This window comes from Bos javanicus, chromosome 21 (assembly GCF_032452875.1).
Source record: "Bos javanicus breed banteng chromosome 21, ARS-OSU_banteng_1.0, whole genome shotgun sequence".
Lineage (NCBI taxonomy): Eukaryota > Metazoa > Chordata > Mammalia > Artiodactyla > Bovidae > Bos > Bos javanicus.
The window spans coordinates 7,765,675-7,779,752 of NC_083888.1; the positions used below are offsets into that span (position 1 = coordinate 7,765,675).

Consider the following 14,078-nt stretch of genomic DNA (forward strand, 5'->3'; position numbering starts at 1 on the left):
CTGCTTCCCAGGCCTGAGAAATGTGCTGTGCTGGCCTGGGTGCAGCCTATGATTTTGAAGATGCCTTTCCTAGACAGACTAGCTCCAGAGTGGGTTTCTTTCTGCCTCCAACGCCCTGCAGTCCATCTGGGCCTCAGCATCCAGGCACCCCCATCTCACTCCATCTTCCTTGAGTTAAAATCTCCACTCATGGAAACCAAGTTGCTGAAGGCAAGAAGCGCCTGAGACCCACAGGGAGGCTGATGCAGATACAAGGCAAACCAGATGTTCCCTTCTCCCTGGCAGAGAGGCGCCCAAGTTCACAGGGTATGTGGGGAAGTGTTTTCCTTTAAGGAAGACATCTGTATGGAAATGGTAGCCCGAGTAATGTGATGTGACCGTTGCCATGTCAACTCGTGTATTTTTCCCCTCCCCTCAAATTATTGACTGGCCCAGTCCATGTTGCATAAAAGTCATGCAATGCCTTGGAATGTGTTTATGTGCTGTCCTCTGCCAGGACTTTTCAGCATTTTTTTTTCCTACGTGTATTTTGCTTTCGGGAAGATGGCCTGTCACTTTGGTTTAACTGTGCTCTATTTTGGGGGAACTACATATTTCTTAGATTTGTAACAGGGCCGTGGTGGCTTAGATTCTGGAGAAGCAACTGAGGGAGGAGGGTGCGGGCAGCAGGGAGACCCGCCTGAAGCTCCGTCAGCTGTGACTGAAGAAGTGGGAACCAGGGGCCAGTCCGTGAACAACTGGCAATTACTGTGGGGAGGTAAGGGGTATGTGGGCTTCCCAGGTGGCACTAGTGGTAAAAAACCCACCTGCCAATGCAGGAGACATAAGAGGTGAGGATTTGATCCCTGGGTTGGGAAGACCCCCTGGAGGATGGCATGACAGCTCACTCCAGTATTCTTGCCTGAAGAATCCCTTGGACAGAGGAGCCTGGCGGGCTACAGTCCAGGGGGTAGCAAAGAAGCGACATAGCATTCAGGCAGGGGGTGTGTGTGTTTGTCTGTGGGCTTGCATATGCACACACGTGGAAACTTCTCCCTCCCAGGCTCCTGTGATGGCGTGGGGCATGGACCTTCTCTGACTCTGCTCAGCTCGGTTTGTGTATCCCGCTGGCCACGCTGACCTCGCTGTCTCACACCTCTCCCACCTCCTCAATGCCTCCTGGTGCAGCACCCACTTCCTTCTGCTCGAGCCCCACCTCCGCTGTCTCTTCTGCCTTAGGGCCAGTTTGGCTCACAGGTGGTCTTCCCTGCCCCCAGGCTTCCCCTTCCCAGCAGCGTGACTGCTGAGCTCAGCCTTGCCTCACTTCTTGGCTGGATCTTCATACCCTCCATCGTCTTCCCTGGCTCCAGCCTTAACCCGCCCCCAAATCCAGTGTGATCTTCTCAAGCAATGTTTTTGTTCTTCTTAATCTCAAAAGGGCTAATTCTTCCCACCTGGGCCCAACCTACATGTTCTCTTCGTAAACCACCACTCTGATCATGTCTATCATTGATTGGACTCCTCCAGAGACTTATTACAAAGCCTCTTACCTCTTACCTCAGCCTGGTCCCCAGGCACCTCAGTGTCGGAACCTAGTCTGGCTCATGCCTGTTCTTGGAACTCTGCCCCACTCCTTCCAGACAGCTTGCTATGGTCCGAATGTCTGTGTCACCCACCAAATTTATATGCTGAAATCCTAAACCAGGTGATAGGGTTGGGATGTGGGGCGTTTGGAATGTGCTTACGTCTTGAGGGTGGGGCTCTTTCAAATGGAATTAATGCCCTTATCAAAGAGACCCCAGAGGCCTCCCTTTCCCCTTCTGCCACGTAAGGACACAGTGAGAAGTTGGCTGTCTGTGGCCCGGAAGGCTCTCATCGGAACCTGACCATGATCTCAGACTTCCAGCCTCCACAAGTGTGAGAAGTAAACTTGTATTGTCATATATGGTGTTCTGTCACAGCTGCATGAATGGATGAAGACACGGCCCTTGAGTGGTTGCCTGATGCTGCTTACATCTGGGGTGCTGGTCATGGCCTGGTGGTCTGTCTTGCTCCTGCTGAGCAATGTCTTCTGTCCTGGGTCCCTGGTGTCAAGTGTCTGCTGAATAAATGAATAAATCACCTCCTTCCCATCTCAAAGTGCTGAACGAGGTTCACTCTGTTAAGATCTTTCCTGTTGGCCTCTCCGTGCTCATCAGTGTTTTGCCTGGCCACCTCCTCACCTCTCCTCTCATCTCTGCCTTCCCTACTCTGCCAGCCTTCTCAGGGCCTGGTCCTGACTCTGTCATCCATCTCTCTGTCTATTCTGCCCCTGGAGTATAGTGGTTAGAGCAGGTGCTCTAACACCTGTGAGACCCAGTTCATGTCCAGTCCCAACACTGCTGTTTGCAGGCACTTGACTTTGAGTTTCCCAACCCCTCTGAGCCTCACCTGAGGGGAAAAAACCAAACAAACCAGGTGCTTGGTAGGTGCTTGGACATGTGGTTCTGGAGAATATTATTACTTTAAATCAGTAACAGTATCATGTTCCTCTCCTCCTCTGAAGCATGGTGGCTGCTGATGGTCTGTAGGGTGTGGCCCCAGAGGCCTCCATGGCTGGAGGTGCTTCGTGTCCCAGGTGCTGTCTCCTCCTCCAGGTTGTAGATGTCTTAAGCCAGAGTCTAACTTGCATTCCTGTGGTGGCTTTATTATGTGCTCTGTTCACAATAGCTACTCAGCATGTGGGTTGGATGACCATGTGCTTCAGAATTGTGGCCTCTGGAGGGCCCTGAACTGCTGCTCCCCTATCCTCGGTGCTGGCAGATGAGGAGGCCCAGTAAGCAGGGCCTCCGTCCCCTGCCACCATCCCCTGCCAAGATCACCAATCCTTGCAGTGCTTCTCCTTGCTCCTTCAAGTCCTTCTCAGGAGAGCTCCCCACTGCCACAGGCCCCCCCCTCCGCCCCGTGCAAGGTGACGGGTGGCAACCAGCTCTCCCTCACCCAATTTTTAAAAGGTGATTGTTTTATTTAAAGATATTTAAATAAAAAAGGATTTAGCTCCATTAAGAAATCTTAGGCAAGGTGAAAGGTTTAAAAATCTTGGGAGCTTCTGGGCAGGTGAAAGTGTGTGCCTTGATCGGGTATGGTTGTCCTCACAAACTTTGGAGGAGGAAGCAAGGAATATGACGGTTGGCTAACACTCCCTGATGGAAAAGGACCGAGCGCAGTGGGGAGGAACGTGTCCTCACTCACACTGGGAGGTGGCGGACAGGATGGTAGTGGTCAAGGTGGGGAAGAGAGGCAGACATTTCCCATGCAAACCGGAGCAGGAAGTTGGGCAAGAGAGCTCCCAGGAAGAAACAGGGTGTTAGAAAGAGCTTCCATTGTGTCCCTGACAAAAGCCAGCAAACAACAAGGGCTTTTCATACTTCTTTGGAATCCCAGAGCAACACTTGAAGCAGGTGGAGGAAGTCTTTGGAAATGACTGAAAAGCTTCAGACACTTTGGGTAAAGCAGTTGAGTGAAGTGAGCTCTTTCAGCAAAACTGTGTAAAGACTAGGTTAAGAGGCTGTTGAGGGCTCCATATGACAGACGGGGGACCCAAGGTGGGGCAGGGGGTGAAGGTCATGCAGCTAGTAATTGAAGAAGCTGGACTCTGAGCCCTGCCTGGCACTGAGCCCTGTCTTCTCTCATACGAGGTCCACAGGGCCGTGTCCAAAATGCTTCCTGTTTCCTCTGTCTGTCAGCACTGGTTTATGTTTGTAGAGGTGGCGTCTGTGAAGAGTGAAAGTTACGTGTTGAGATTTATTTCTCGGCATGTGGATGTCCATTTGTCCCAGCATCGTTTGTTAGAAAGACTATCTGTGTTCTCCTGTGTTGCATTTGCTCTTCCATCATGCGTGTGTGCTCAGTCGTGTCTGACTCTTTGCGACCCCATGAACTGCAGCCCTCCAGGCTCCTCTGTCCATGGGATTCTGCACGAAAGAATACCAGAGTGGGTTGCCAGTTCCTTCTCCAGCGCCTCTGTCAAAGATGACTACATAGAAGTTGACTACATTTGTGTAGGTCTGTTTCTGGGCTCTACATTCTGTTGCATTGGTCTGTCTGTTCACCTGATGCTATACTGTCTGGGTTACTGCAATCTGGAAGTTGGGTAGTGTCCATTCTCCAAGTTTGTTCTCTTCTAGTATTGTCTTTTGCCTCTCTTTGTAAACCTCAGAATCATTTCAGGGAAATCCACAAAATAACTTCATGGAATTTTCATTTGGATTGTATTGCGTCTATACGTCAAGTTGGGAAGAACTGGCATTTTGATTCTATTGAAGCTTCCTATTCAAGAACACAGAATATCTCTTTATTTAGTTTTTCTTTGATTTTGTTCATCAGAGTTTTGTAAATAATTTTCCTTGTATAGCTTTTATACATATTTTATTAGATTATATAAATGAAAATATTTTATTTTGTATAAGCCTAAGTATCTCATTTTTGGGGGATGCTAATGATGAAAGTGAAAGAGGAGAGTGAAAAAGTTGGCTTAAAGCTCAACATTCAGAAAACTAAGATCATGGCATCTGGTCCCATCACTTCATGGCAAATAGATGGGGAAACAGTGGAAACAGTGTTAGACTTTATTTTTGGGGCTCCAAAATCACTGCAGATGGTGATTGCAGCCATGAAATTAAAAGACGCTTACTCCTTGGAAGGAAAGTTTTGACCAACCTAGACAGCATATTCAAAAGCAGAGACATTACTTTGCCAAAAAAGGTCCATCTAGTCAAGGCTATGGTTTTTCCAGTGGTCATGTATGAATTTGAGAGTTGGACTGTGAAGAAAGCTGAGCACCGAAGAATTGATGCTTTTGAACTGTGGTGTTGGAGAAGACTCTTGAGAGTCCCTTGGACTGCAAGGAGATCCAACCAGTCCATCCTAAAGGAGACCATTTCTGGGTGTTCATTGGAAGGACTGATGCTAAAGCTGAAATTCCAATACTTTGGCCACCTCATGCGGAGAGTTGACTCATTGGAAAAGACCCTGATGCTGGGAAGGACTGGGGGCAGGAGGAGAAGGGGATGACAGAGGATGAGATGGCTGAATGGCATCACTGACTCGATGAACATGAGTTTGGGTGAACTCTGGGAGTTGGTGATGGACAGGGAGGCCTGGCATGCTGTGATTCATGGGGTCGCAAAGAGTCAGACACAACTGAGTGACTGAACTGAACTGAATGTAAATGGTATTGTTTGTAATTTCAAATTCCACTTGTCCATTGCTGGCATGTAGGGAAGTGATGGGCTTCTACACATTAGCCTTGTTTGCTGCAACCTTGCTATAATCGATGTTCGCCCCTCTGCCTCTCCCATGTTTAAGCCTTGCCCAGCACACTGCTTGAGGTGTCCTGAGTGTGGCCTTGGCTTTGCATGGCTCTGTGCCTCTTCTCGAGGGTTACCCTGCCCTCCCCTGTCGTCTCTGCCTGTTCTGATGCCTTACCCGGCGATCCAGAACCTGATCTGGCCAACTTCCTGTGGATGCTTTCCCAGTTCAGTTCAGTTCAGCTGCTCAGTTGTGTCCGACTCTTTGAAACCCCATGGACTGTAGCATGCCAGGCTTCCCTGTCCATCACCAACTCCCAGAGTTTACTCAAACTCATGTCCATTGAGTCAGTGATGCCATCCAACCATCTCATCTTCCGTCATCCCCTTCTCTTCCCACCTTCAGTCTTTCCCAGCATCAGGGTCTTTTCCAATGAGTCAGTTCTTTGTATCATGTGGCCAAAGTACTGGCACTTCAGCTTCAGCATCAGTCCTTCCAATGAATATCCAGGACTGATTTCCTTTAGGATGGACTGGTTGGATCTCCTTGCTGTCCAAGGGACTCTCAAGAGTCTTCGCCAACACTGCAGTTCAAAAGCGTCAATTCTTTGGTGCTCAGCTTTCTTTATAGTCCAACTCTCACATCCATACATGCCTACTGGAAAAACCATAGCTTTGACTAGATGGACCTTTGTTGGCAAAGTAATGTCTCTGCTTTTTAATATGCTGTCAAGGTTGATCATAGCTTTCCTTCCAAGGAGCAAGTGTCTTCTAATTTCCCAGCCCTTCAGCAGAACTGACCCCTCCTCTGGGTCCTCTGGACTCTGGCTCCCAGCTTGATTCCAGCGTCTATCACGTCCTGCTCCATATTGCAGCAGCTTGTTTAACTCTCTCTTCTCTGCAGGCTACTGACTCCCAGGGGCAAGGATGCAGACTTACTCAGCGGCCTCTGGGGAGCTGGGCCATTTGTGCGTCCGGGAACTCAGCCCCAGCTGGTAGAATTCAGTTCATCCTGCTGAGCCTTGATTAAGCCAGGTCACTGGGAGTCAGTCAGCCTCACTGTCTTAACTTGTTTGGGAAACCTTGGGGTGTCACAGAATACAATCCATTACTGGCATCTTCTTTGTGGTCACCTGTCACTCGGGGGGAGATGGGCACTAAATCAGAGCAGTGAGGCTGGCCTGTCACCCACAGTGACCTGTCGATTGCTGACACCATGGCTCAGTCTTTTGCAGGGGTCCAGTCTCCCAGGTCCTACGTGGTGGAGAGCCAGAGGGTTCTGATCAGGATTCTTTTTGTCTTTTAAAACTACAGTTGTGCGGTTTCTACTGTGCCTCTCGGAAACTGCTGGCCCCAGTGTCTCGGAAGTGATGCCCCGAGGCTGGCTCTGCGGTGGCTGCCTGTCCCCCGAGGGTCCACCTTTTGTCCTTGCTGAACTAGGAACAGCCTCTCTCCAAGGGCTCTGTCCCGTTCCCCCTGCCTGTCTCCTCTTGACTAGGTCGCAGGCTTTTCTGATCAAAAGCTGCTGTTCTTTGGAAGGCTGATTCTCTTTTTCAAGAGTCGTTTTGGAGACAATGCATTTTAAGCCTATTAAATTTGATCAGACGTCACTTTCATTGTTATGTATACTTAACAGCTTAAGATTAGTTTTGAAAAAAAAATTCAATCTATTCTGTGACAACTTGTGTGGCTAATTAATGCTCTGCAGTGCACCGTGAAACTTTGCAAGGCACCACACAAACACCAAGTCGTAACACATTTCCTGTTTGAAACTGTCTTAGTAAATCGAGCATCTGTATTACAAGTAATACACCATATTAGTAAACGGAACATCTTTTATTGATTCACCTTGTTAAGCAGGAAAATAATCCTTATGGTTTCATAAGCCTCCTGCAAGTTCTAGTAGGTGCCATTTGGAGCATGAATTTAGTTGAATAAATGAAGGCAGATGTCAAGCATTTAATTGGCTCTTCTCTCTCAGTCGGCTCTATCAATTTGAGAACTATTGTTGGAGAAGACAAAATTCACCACTGGTATGAAACTGACAGTGAATTAGATGCTATTGGGTTTTGGAAAGAAGGAACTGGCTGTGCAGAGTTAGTGCTCAATCATAGCTAATGTCATCACTTGGTCTTAAGTTCCTCCAAGAGCAGAGAGGAATAGGGAGGAAGGTGGTGGCAGCTTAACTCGATTGCCGCACAAAATTTATTTTAAAGTCTTGAGCCTGACGTTACATGTTCAAGGGACTTTTGTTTTCTACTCTGGGTTGTTTTTTCCTTCAATTCTCCAGCTAAAGAGATTTGACGGGGAAGACTTTTTTTTTTTTTTTTTTTTATCTTGTGGTTCCTGGACCCCTGGAGGCTCAGATACCTGTCTTGAGAAGCAGGTATAGAAATGGCAATATAAGTAGGATAAAAAGATAGTGGAGGAGGACTGAACTATGGTGCATTCAGACAGTGGAATATTTTAGCACTGAATACAGTGCTGGAAATGATTTTGAGCTGTGAAATATCTATGAAAGACATGTGTGCTCAGTCGTGTCTGACTCTTTGTGACCCCTTGGACTGTAGCCGCCCAGGCTGCTCTTGTCCGTGGAATTTTTCAGGCGAGAATACTGGAGTGGGTTGCTGTGTCCTCCTCCAGGGGATCTTCCTGACCCAGGGATGGAACATGCGTGTCTTGTGTCTCCCGCATTGGCAGGCAGATTCTTGACCACTAGCGCCAGCTGGGAAGCCCCATGGGAAAGTGAAAGTTGCTCAGTCATGTCTGACTCTTTGCGACCCCATGGACTATACAGTCCATGGAATTCTCCAGGCCAGAATACTGGAGTGGGTAGCTTTTCCCTTCTCCAGGAATCTTCCCAACTCAGGGATCGAAGTCAGGTCTCCCTCATTGCAGGCAGATTTTTTACCAGCTGAGCCACAAGGGAAGCCCAAGAATACTGGAGTGGGTAGCCTATCCCTTCTCCAAGGGATCTTCCCCACCCAGGAATTGAACCGGGGTCTCCTGCATTGTAGGTGGATTCTTTACCAACTGAGCAATGAGGAAAGCCCCATAAACAGACATAGAGCAAACTTAAACGCATTTCACTGTTAGTTCAGTCAATCAGTTGTGTCTGGCTCTTTGCAACCCTGTGGACTGCGGCATGCCAGGCTTCCCTGTCCATCATCAACTCCTGGAGCTTACTCAAACTCATGTCCATTGAGTCAGTGATGCCATCCAACCATTTCATTCTCTGTTGTCCCCTTCTCCTCCCGTCTTCAATCTTTCCCAGCATCAGGGTCTTTTCCAATGAGTCAGTTCTTTGCATAACGAAGAAACTAATCTGAAAACGCTACATACCGTATGACCTTCTGGAAAAGGCAAAACTATGGAGACAGGAAAAAGATCAGTGGTTGCCAGGGGTAGGAGGTAGTAGGAAGGGATGAGCAGGCAGAGCACAGACAGCTTTCAGGGCAATGAAAATACTCTGTGTGATATCGTAGTGATAGGTACGATCACAGGTGTGATGATACATTTGTCCAAACCCATAGAATGTACAAGAGTGAACCCTGATGGAAACGTCGGGTGATCATGAAGTGTCAGTTTAGGTCCGTCGGTTGTAACGAGTGTCCCACGCTGGTGGAAGATGATGATAACAAGGGTTGTGTGTCTGGGGAGGGGGAATATGGGAAATCTCTGTTCGCTCCTCTCAATTTTGCCATGAACCTAAAACTTCTCTTTTAAAAGCACTTAACTTTCTTTTAAAAATAATTTTGTTTATTTATTTCTGGCTGTGCTGGGTCTTTGTTGCTGCAAGGGTTTTTCTCTAGTTGCGGAGAGTGGGGGCTACTCTCTCGCTGTGGTGGGCAGGCTTCTCATTGTGGTGGCTTATCCCGTTGCAGAGCATGGGCTCCCAGGCATGCAGGCTTCAGTAGCTGCAGCATGTGGGCTCCGTGGTTATGGCTCCCGGGCTCCAGAGCACAGGCTCAATAGCTATGGTGCAGGGGCTTAGTTGCCCTGCAGCATTTGGGGTCTTCCTGGATCAGGGAGCAAACCCATGTCTCCTGCATTGGCGGGCAGACTCTTCACTGCTGAGCCACCAGGGAAGCTCTAAAACTTCTCTTAAAAAACAATCTTTAAAAATAATTGCCAGAAAGCAGCCAAAGTGACTTTAGTGTTTTAAAATGTGATTTTTAAGCCACGAAAGGAGAGCTGCTCTGTTGGGAGATAAGAGGCGGAGGCCATGACTGGATTTGCCTTTGGAGCAGCCCGTTAGGATGGAAAGACTGGCAGGGGAGACTGGGACAGGGGACGGGTGGGGACAGACCAACGGGCATCCAGGGCTCTGGGGGGTGGATCCTGTCGGGAGGCAGCAGGTGGGATGATGGGGCCTGGTGGCTGCAGCAGAAGCAGGGAGGAACTGGCGTGTTAATTAGCAGATGCTGGGTGCCCCTACCTGCCTGGCCCTGTGCTGCATGTTTCACATCTGATCCTCATCCGAACTTGTCAGCCACCTTGGCTGATCAGCCTGGGTAGTTCTGATGAGAAAGCTGGGGCCTGGTGAGTCTGAGGGTGTTCCAGGATCACCTCTACTAAGCAGCAGGTGTTAGTCGCTCAGTCATGTCTGATTCTTTACAAATCCATGGACTGTAGCCTGCCAGGCTCCTCTGCCCGTGGTATTCTCCAGGCAAGTATACTGGAGTGGGTAACCATTCCCTTCTCCGGGGGATTTTCCTGACCCAGGGATCAAACTTGGGTCTCCTGCATTGCAGGTGGATTCTTTATTGTCTGAGCCACGAGGGAAGTCCCCATGTCCAAACTCAGAGTGGGTGGAATCAACAGGTCTCAGTGATTGTCTCAGAACGTGGGGGCAGGAGTAGGGTGGGAGAGATGTCTCTACCCTCCCTCTCATGTAGGTCCTAGCCCCAGAGTTCTCTTACCCAAAGACCCCCACCACCCCCTGCACAATTTCCCCATCTACAACTGACCCATCTTGGAAAGAGCATTAAGCTTGGAGTCCCGGGTCTGAGGGCAGGACCTGACCTCAGCCCTCCTTGCTGGTTGCCTTTCCTTCTCAGAATGTCAGTGTCCTCAGAAGAATGCAGATGTCAATTTCATTGTGAGAATGAAAGAAAAGCATGTAAAAGAAGCCAATGCCAAACCCAGCACCCAGGATAACGAGGGGTCATTCCATGCCCTTAGATAATGTTGGGTTTGCCTAAATTTGTGGAGTTACAAGTTGGGTCATATAGTTGGACTTTTAAAAAAAAATGTAATTCTCACCCATTGAATTTGTCGGTACTACTGTGCAGCCTCTTGCCCCCAGCAGCACTGGGGTACGTCCTGTGTTGGGGTCGTTAACAGGCCATCTCTGCAGACAGCTCTGAAGCCCTTTCAGGTGAGACTGGTCGCTCTGTCCTGGTGAGTGCTCTCAGACAACTCATCCTAGAAACATCATCTCTTTTCTCACACGTAAACTTTCCTTTGCATCTTGACAGTGGCTGCAAGCTGATAAAACTGCCCCTTTGATGGCCATGTACACCTCATCATTTTCTCTTGGCTTTCTCTTTCAGTTGTGGCTGTTTATGTGAAGCAGTCCTGGTGGGCCACTGAAGATGTACTAAGAACCTCCAATCCTTCAAGAGAAGGTCTGATGAAGGTGAGGCATTGCAAATTTAAGTGGATATTGTGATTGTAAGTGTTTGTAAAGGTCAGCATGCTTATTCTCATGTTAGTAAGTTAGTCTACCCCTGTGGATTCATTTTATAGGACTGCTCTAACAAAGTGCCAGCAGACTGGGTGGTTTAAACAACAGACATGTGTTATTTCCCAGTCCCAGGGGCTGGAAGTCCAAAAGCACAGTGTTGGCGGGGCTGGTTTCTTCCAAGGCCGGTGAGGGAATCTGTTCCAGGCGTGTCTCCTAACTTGAGCTTTCCTTGGCTTCTCAGCAGTGCTCTCCCTGTATCTTCCCACCCTCATCCCTCTGTCCCTGTCTGGCTCTGTCCAAATTCCCCCTTTCTATATGGACACCTGTCATGTTGGATTAGGGCCCACCCTAATGACCTCATCTTGATGCGGTCAAGACCCTTTTTCCAAATAAATCACATTCACAGCACTGGGGGTTAGGACTTTAATATCTTTTTGGTGGGCACTGTTCCATATATAACACCCCACCTTCAAGAAAAATAGTGTTAATGGCTATATGTAACAGATATCTGTCTATTGGTAAATCTCTCTCGCCTTCTTGAGTGGCCTCTCCTGTCTTAATTCTGAAACATTAATCCACATCATCTCTCTAGTGTGTAGGGAAGTTTTATTACATTCCAGTAGATTTATTGGTACTTTTCGGAGAAGGCAATGGCACCCCACTCCAGTACTCTTGCCTGGAAAACCCCATGGATGGAGGAGCCTGGTAGGCTGCAGTCCATGGGGTCACTAAGAGTCAGACATGACTGAGCAACTTCACTTTCCCTTTTCACTTTCATGCATTGGAGAAGGAAATGGCAACCCACTCCAGTGTTATTGCCTGGAGAGTCCCAGGGATGGAGAAGCCTGATAGGGCTGCCGTCTATGGGGTCGCACAGAGTCGGACACGATTGAAGCGACTTAGCAGCAGCATGAGTTAGACACTGTGCTAGATGCTAGCCTGTGTATTACCTAGACTTTTGACAGGGATTATCTGACTTCAAAATCTTTAAGGTATTTGCTTTGTAGACAAAGAAGTTGAAGCTGAGCCACATAGCTAGTAAGTAATTTAACTGGACACAACTCTAGCCTCTCTGATGGCAGGCCTGGTGGGCTTTGAGGTGCTGTGGCTTTATAGAGACTGAGGATGGCAAGGGTAAAGTTTCCCTGTGGCTAAGGATGTTCAGCATCTTTACATGTACTTTTTGTCCATTTTGGGGAAAGTAGCTATTAAAATCCTTGGCCCGCTTTTTAATTGGATTGACTTTTGACTGTTGAGTTGTAAGAGTTTTTCCATATTATAGATGCAAGCTCTTATTGCATATATTGTTAGCAAATATTTCTCCCCTTTCTATGGGTTATCTTTTTCAAGTATGTTTCAAGGTTATCACTTCCACCAGCTTTGTTGAGGTATAAGGTGGCACAAATGGTAAAGAAACTGCCTGCCAATACAGGAGACGTAAGAGACATGGGTTCAATCCCTGGGCTGGGAAGATCCCCTGGAGACGGGCATGGCAACTCACTCCAGTATTCTTGCCTGGAGAATCCCATGGACAGAGGAGCCTGACGGGCTACGGTCCACAGGGTCACAAAGAGTCAGACATGACTGAAGTGACTTAGCACACATACATGCAATTGACATATAACACTGTGGAAGTTTAAGGAGGGCTCAATGGTAGAGAATTGCCTGCCAAGACGTGGATTCAGTAGTTGGGTCTGGAAGATCCCCTGGAGGAGGAAATGGCAACCCACTCCAGTATTCTGGCCTGGGAAATCCCATGGAAAGACGAGCCTGGTGGGCTACAGTCTATGGAGTCGCAAAAGAGTCATATACGACTTAGCGAGTAAAGAACAAGTTTAAGGTGCTCAGTCTTGCTTTGATACACTGATACACTGCAAAATGATGACCACCACAGTGTTAGTTAAACCTGCATCACATCACCTAATTGCCGTTTCTTTTTGTGTGGTGACCTATGCTCTTGGCAACTTTCAAGTATATAATTACAGGTATCATTAGCTACAATCAGCATGCTGTGTATTAGACCCCCAGAACTTGTCCATCTTATTATTGGAAGTTTGAACCTACTGATCATCTTTCCCTTTTCCCCATGCCCAGACCCTGGCAACCACCACTTGGCCTCTGTTGCTGTGAGGTTGGCCGTTTAATGTTACATGTATAGGTGAGGCCACACACTGTTTGTTTTCCCCCTTATTTCATTCAGCACCATGCCCTCAAGTTCCATCCATATTGTCACAAATGGCAGACGTTTTCAGGTCTGTTTTTAATTGATTTGATAGATATTATTTTGAAAAGGGCTTTCTTCCAGTAAATTAATGGTGGCTGGAGGTTCAGCAAATAAGCATGATGTACTCAGTGAGGCTGCCTGACATAGCTGTGTGTGTCACTGGCCATAGATGAAGCAGGTGGCATGAGCGACTGGGTGCTCTAAATTCTAGCAAGAGTCTGGTTTGCTCTTTAAATATACATACATATATATATATATATATATATATATATATATATATATATATAGTTTTTTTTTCCCAGAGCAAGAGTGGTAACTTCCTTTGTGTATCAATTCTAAATTTAGACCAGGAAAGCCCTCACATTTTCTGAAAATGTGGCTAATGCTGTGAACAGAAACTGAGTGTTAATTCCACTTAATGAACCAGGTTGTAAAGATCTGTCTGCCCCATCTGTGTGTGGGGATAGTTTTCCTCTCAATTTATAGAACACGGGGTCTTGACTTCTTTCCTTTTAATTGCATTCTATTTCTTAGCTAGCTCTTCACAAATTACCAAACCAAACTGAAACCCAGCTTCCTTAGTGTTCTTTCTGTGAACATCATTAGTGGCCCTAATTGAGGGATTAGAACTGGATCTTAGTTTTTTTGTTTTCAGAAGTGTCTCTAAGTCAGAATCACATGTCACACATTCCCCTCCCACCCCCATAATGAAATTGGACAAATTAAGTGCATTTTCTTTTTTTCCTTTTTTCTCCTGCCAGGTTTTGATTGGTTATTTCCCTTCTGCCAGATGCAATCTGTTTTTCTCTTCTGGCTTTCCTCTGAACTTTTTGGTTTTATAAGTTGAAAAATATAACCTCCCACATCACACGCGTCGGGTTTCGTGATGAACTAGTTA

General features: G+C 47.4%; 1 protein-coding gene across 1 annotated transcript in view; it reads left to right on the plus strand.

The window, feature by feature from the left end:
* The window catches only part of LOC133234716 (protein FAM169B-like), a 76,099-nt gene that overhangs the window by 15,072 nt on the left and 46,949 nt on the right, over positions 1–14,078 (plus strand). Inside the window, exon 3 of the mRNA XM_061395607.1 lies at positions 10,823–10,908. Coding sequence (XP_061251591.1) covers positions 10,823–10,908 — 86 coding nt within the window. The remainder of the gene's footprint in view (positions 1–10,822; positions 10,909–14,078) is intronic.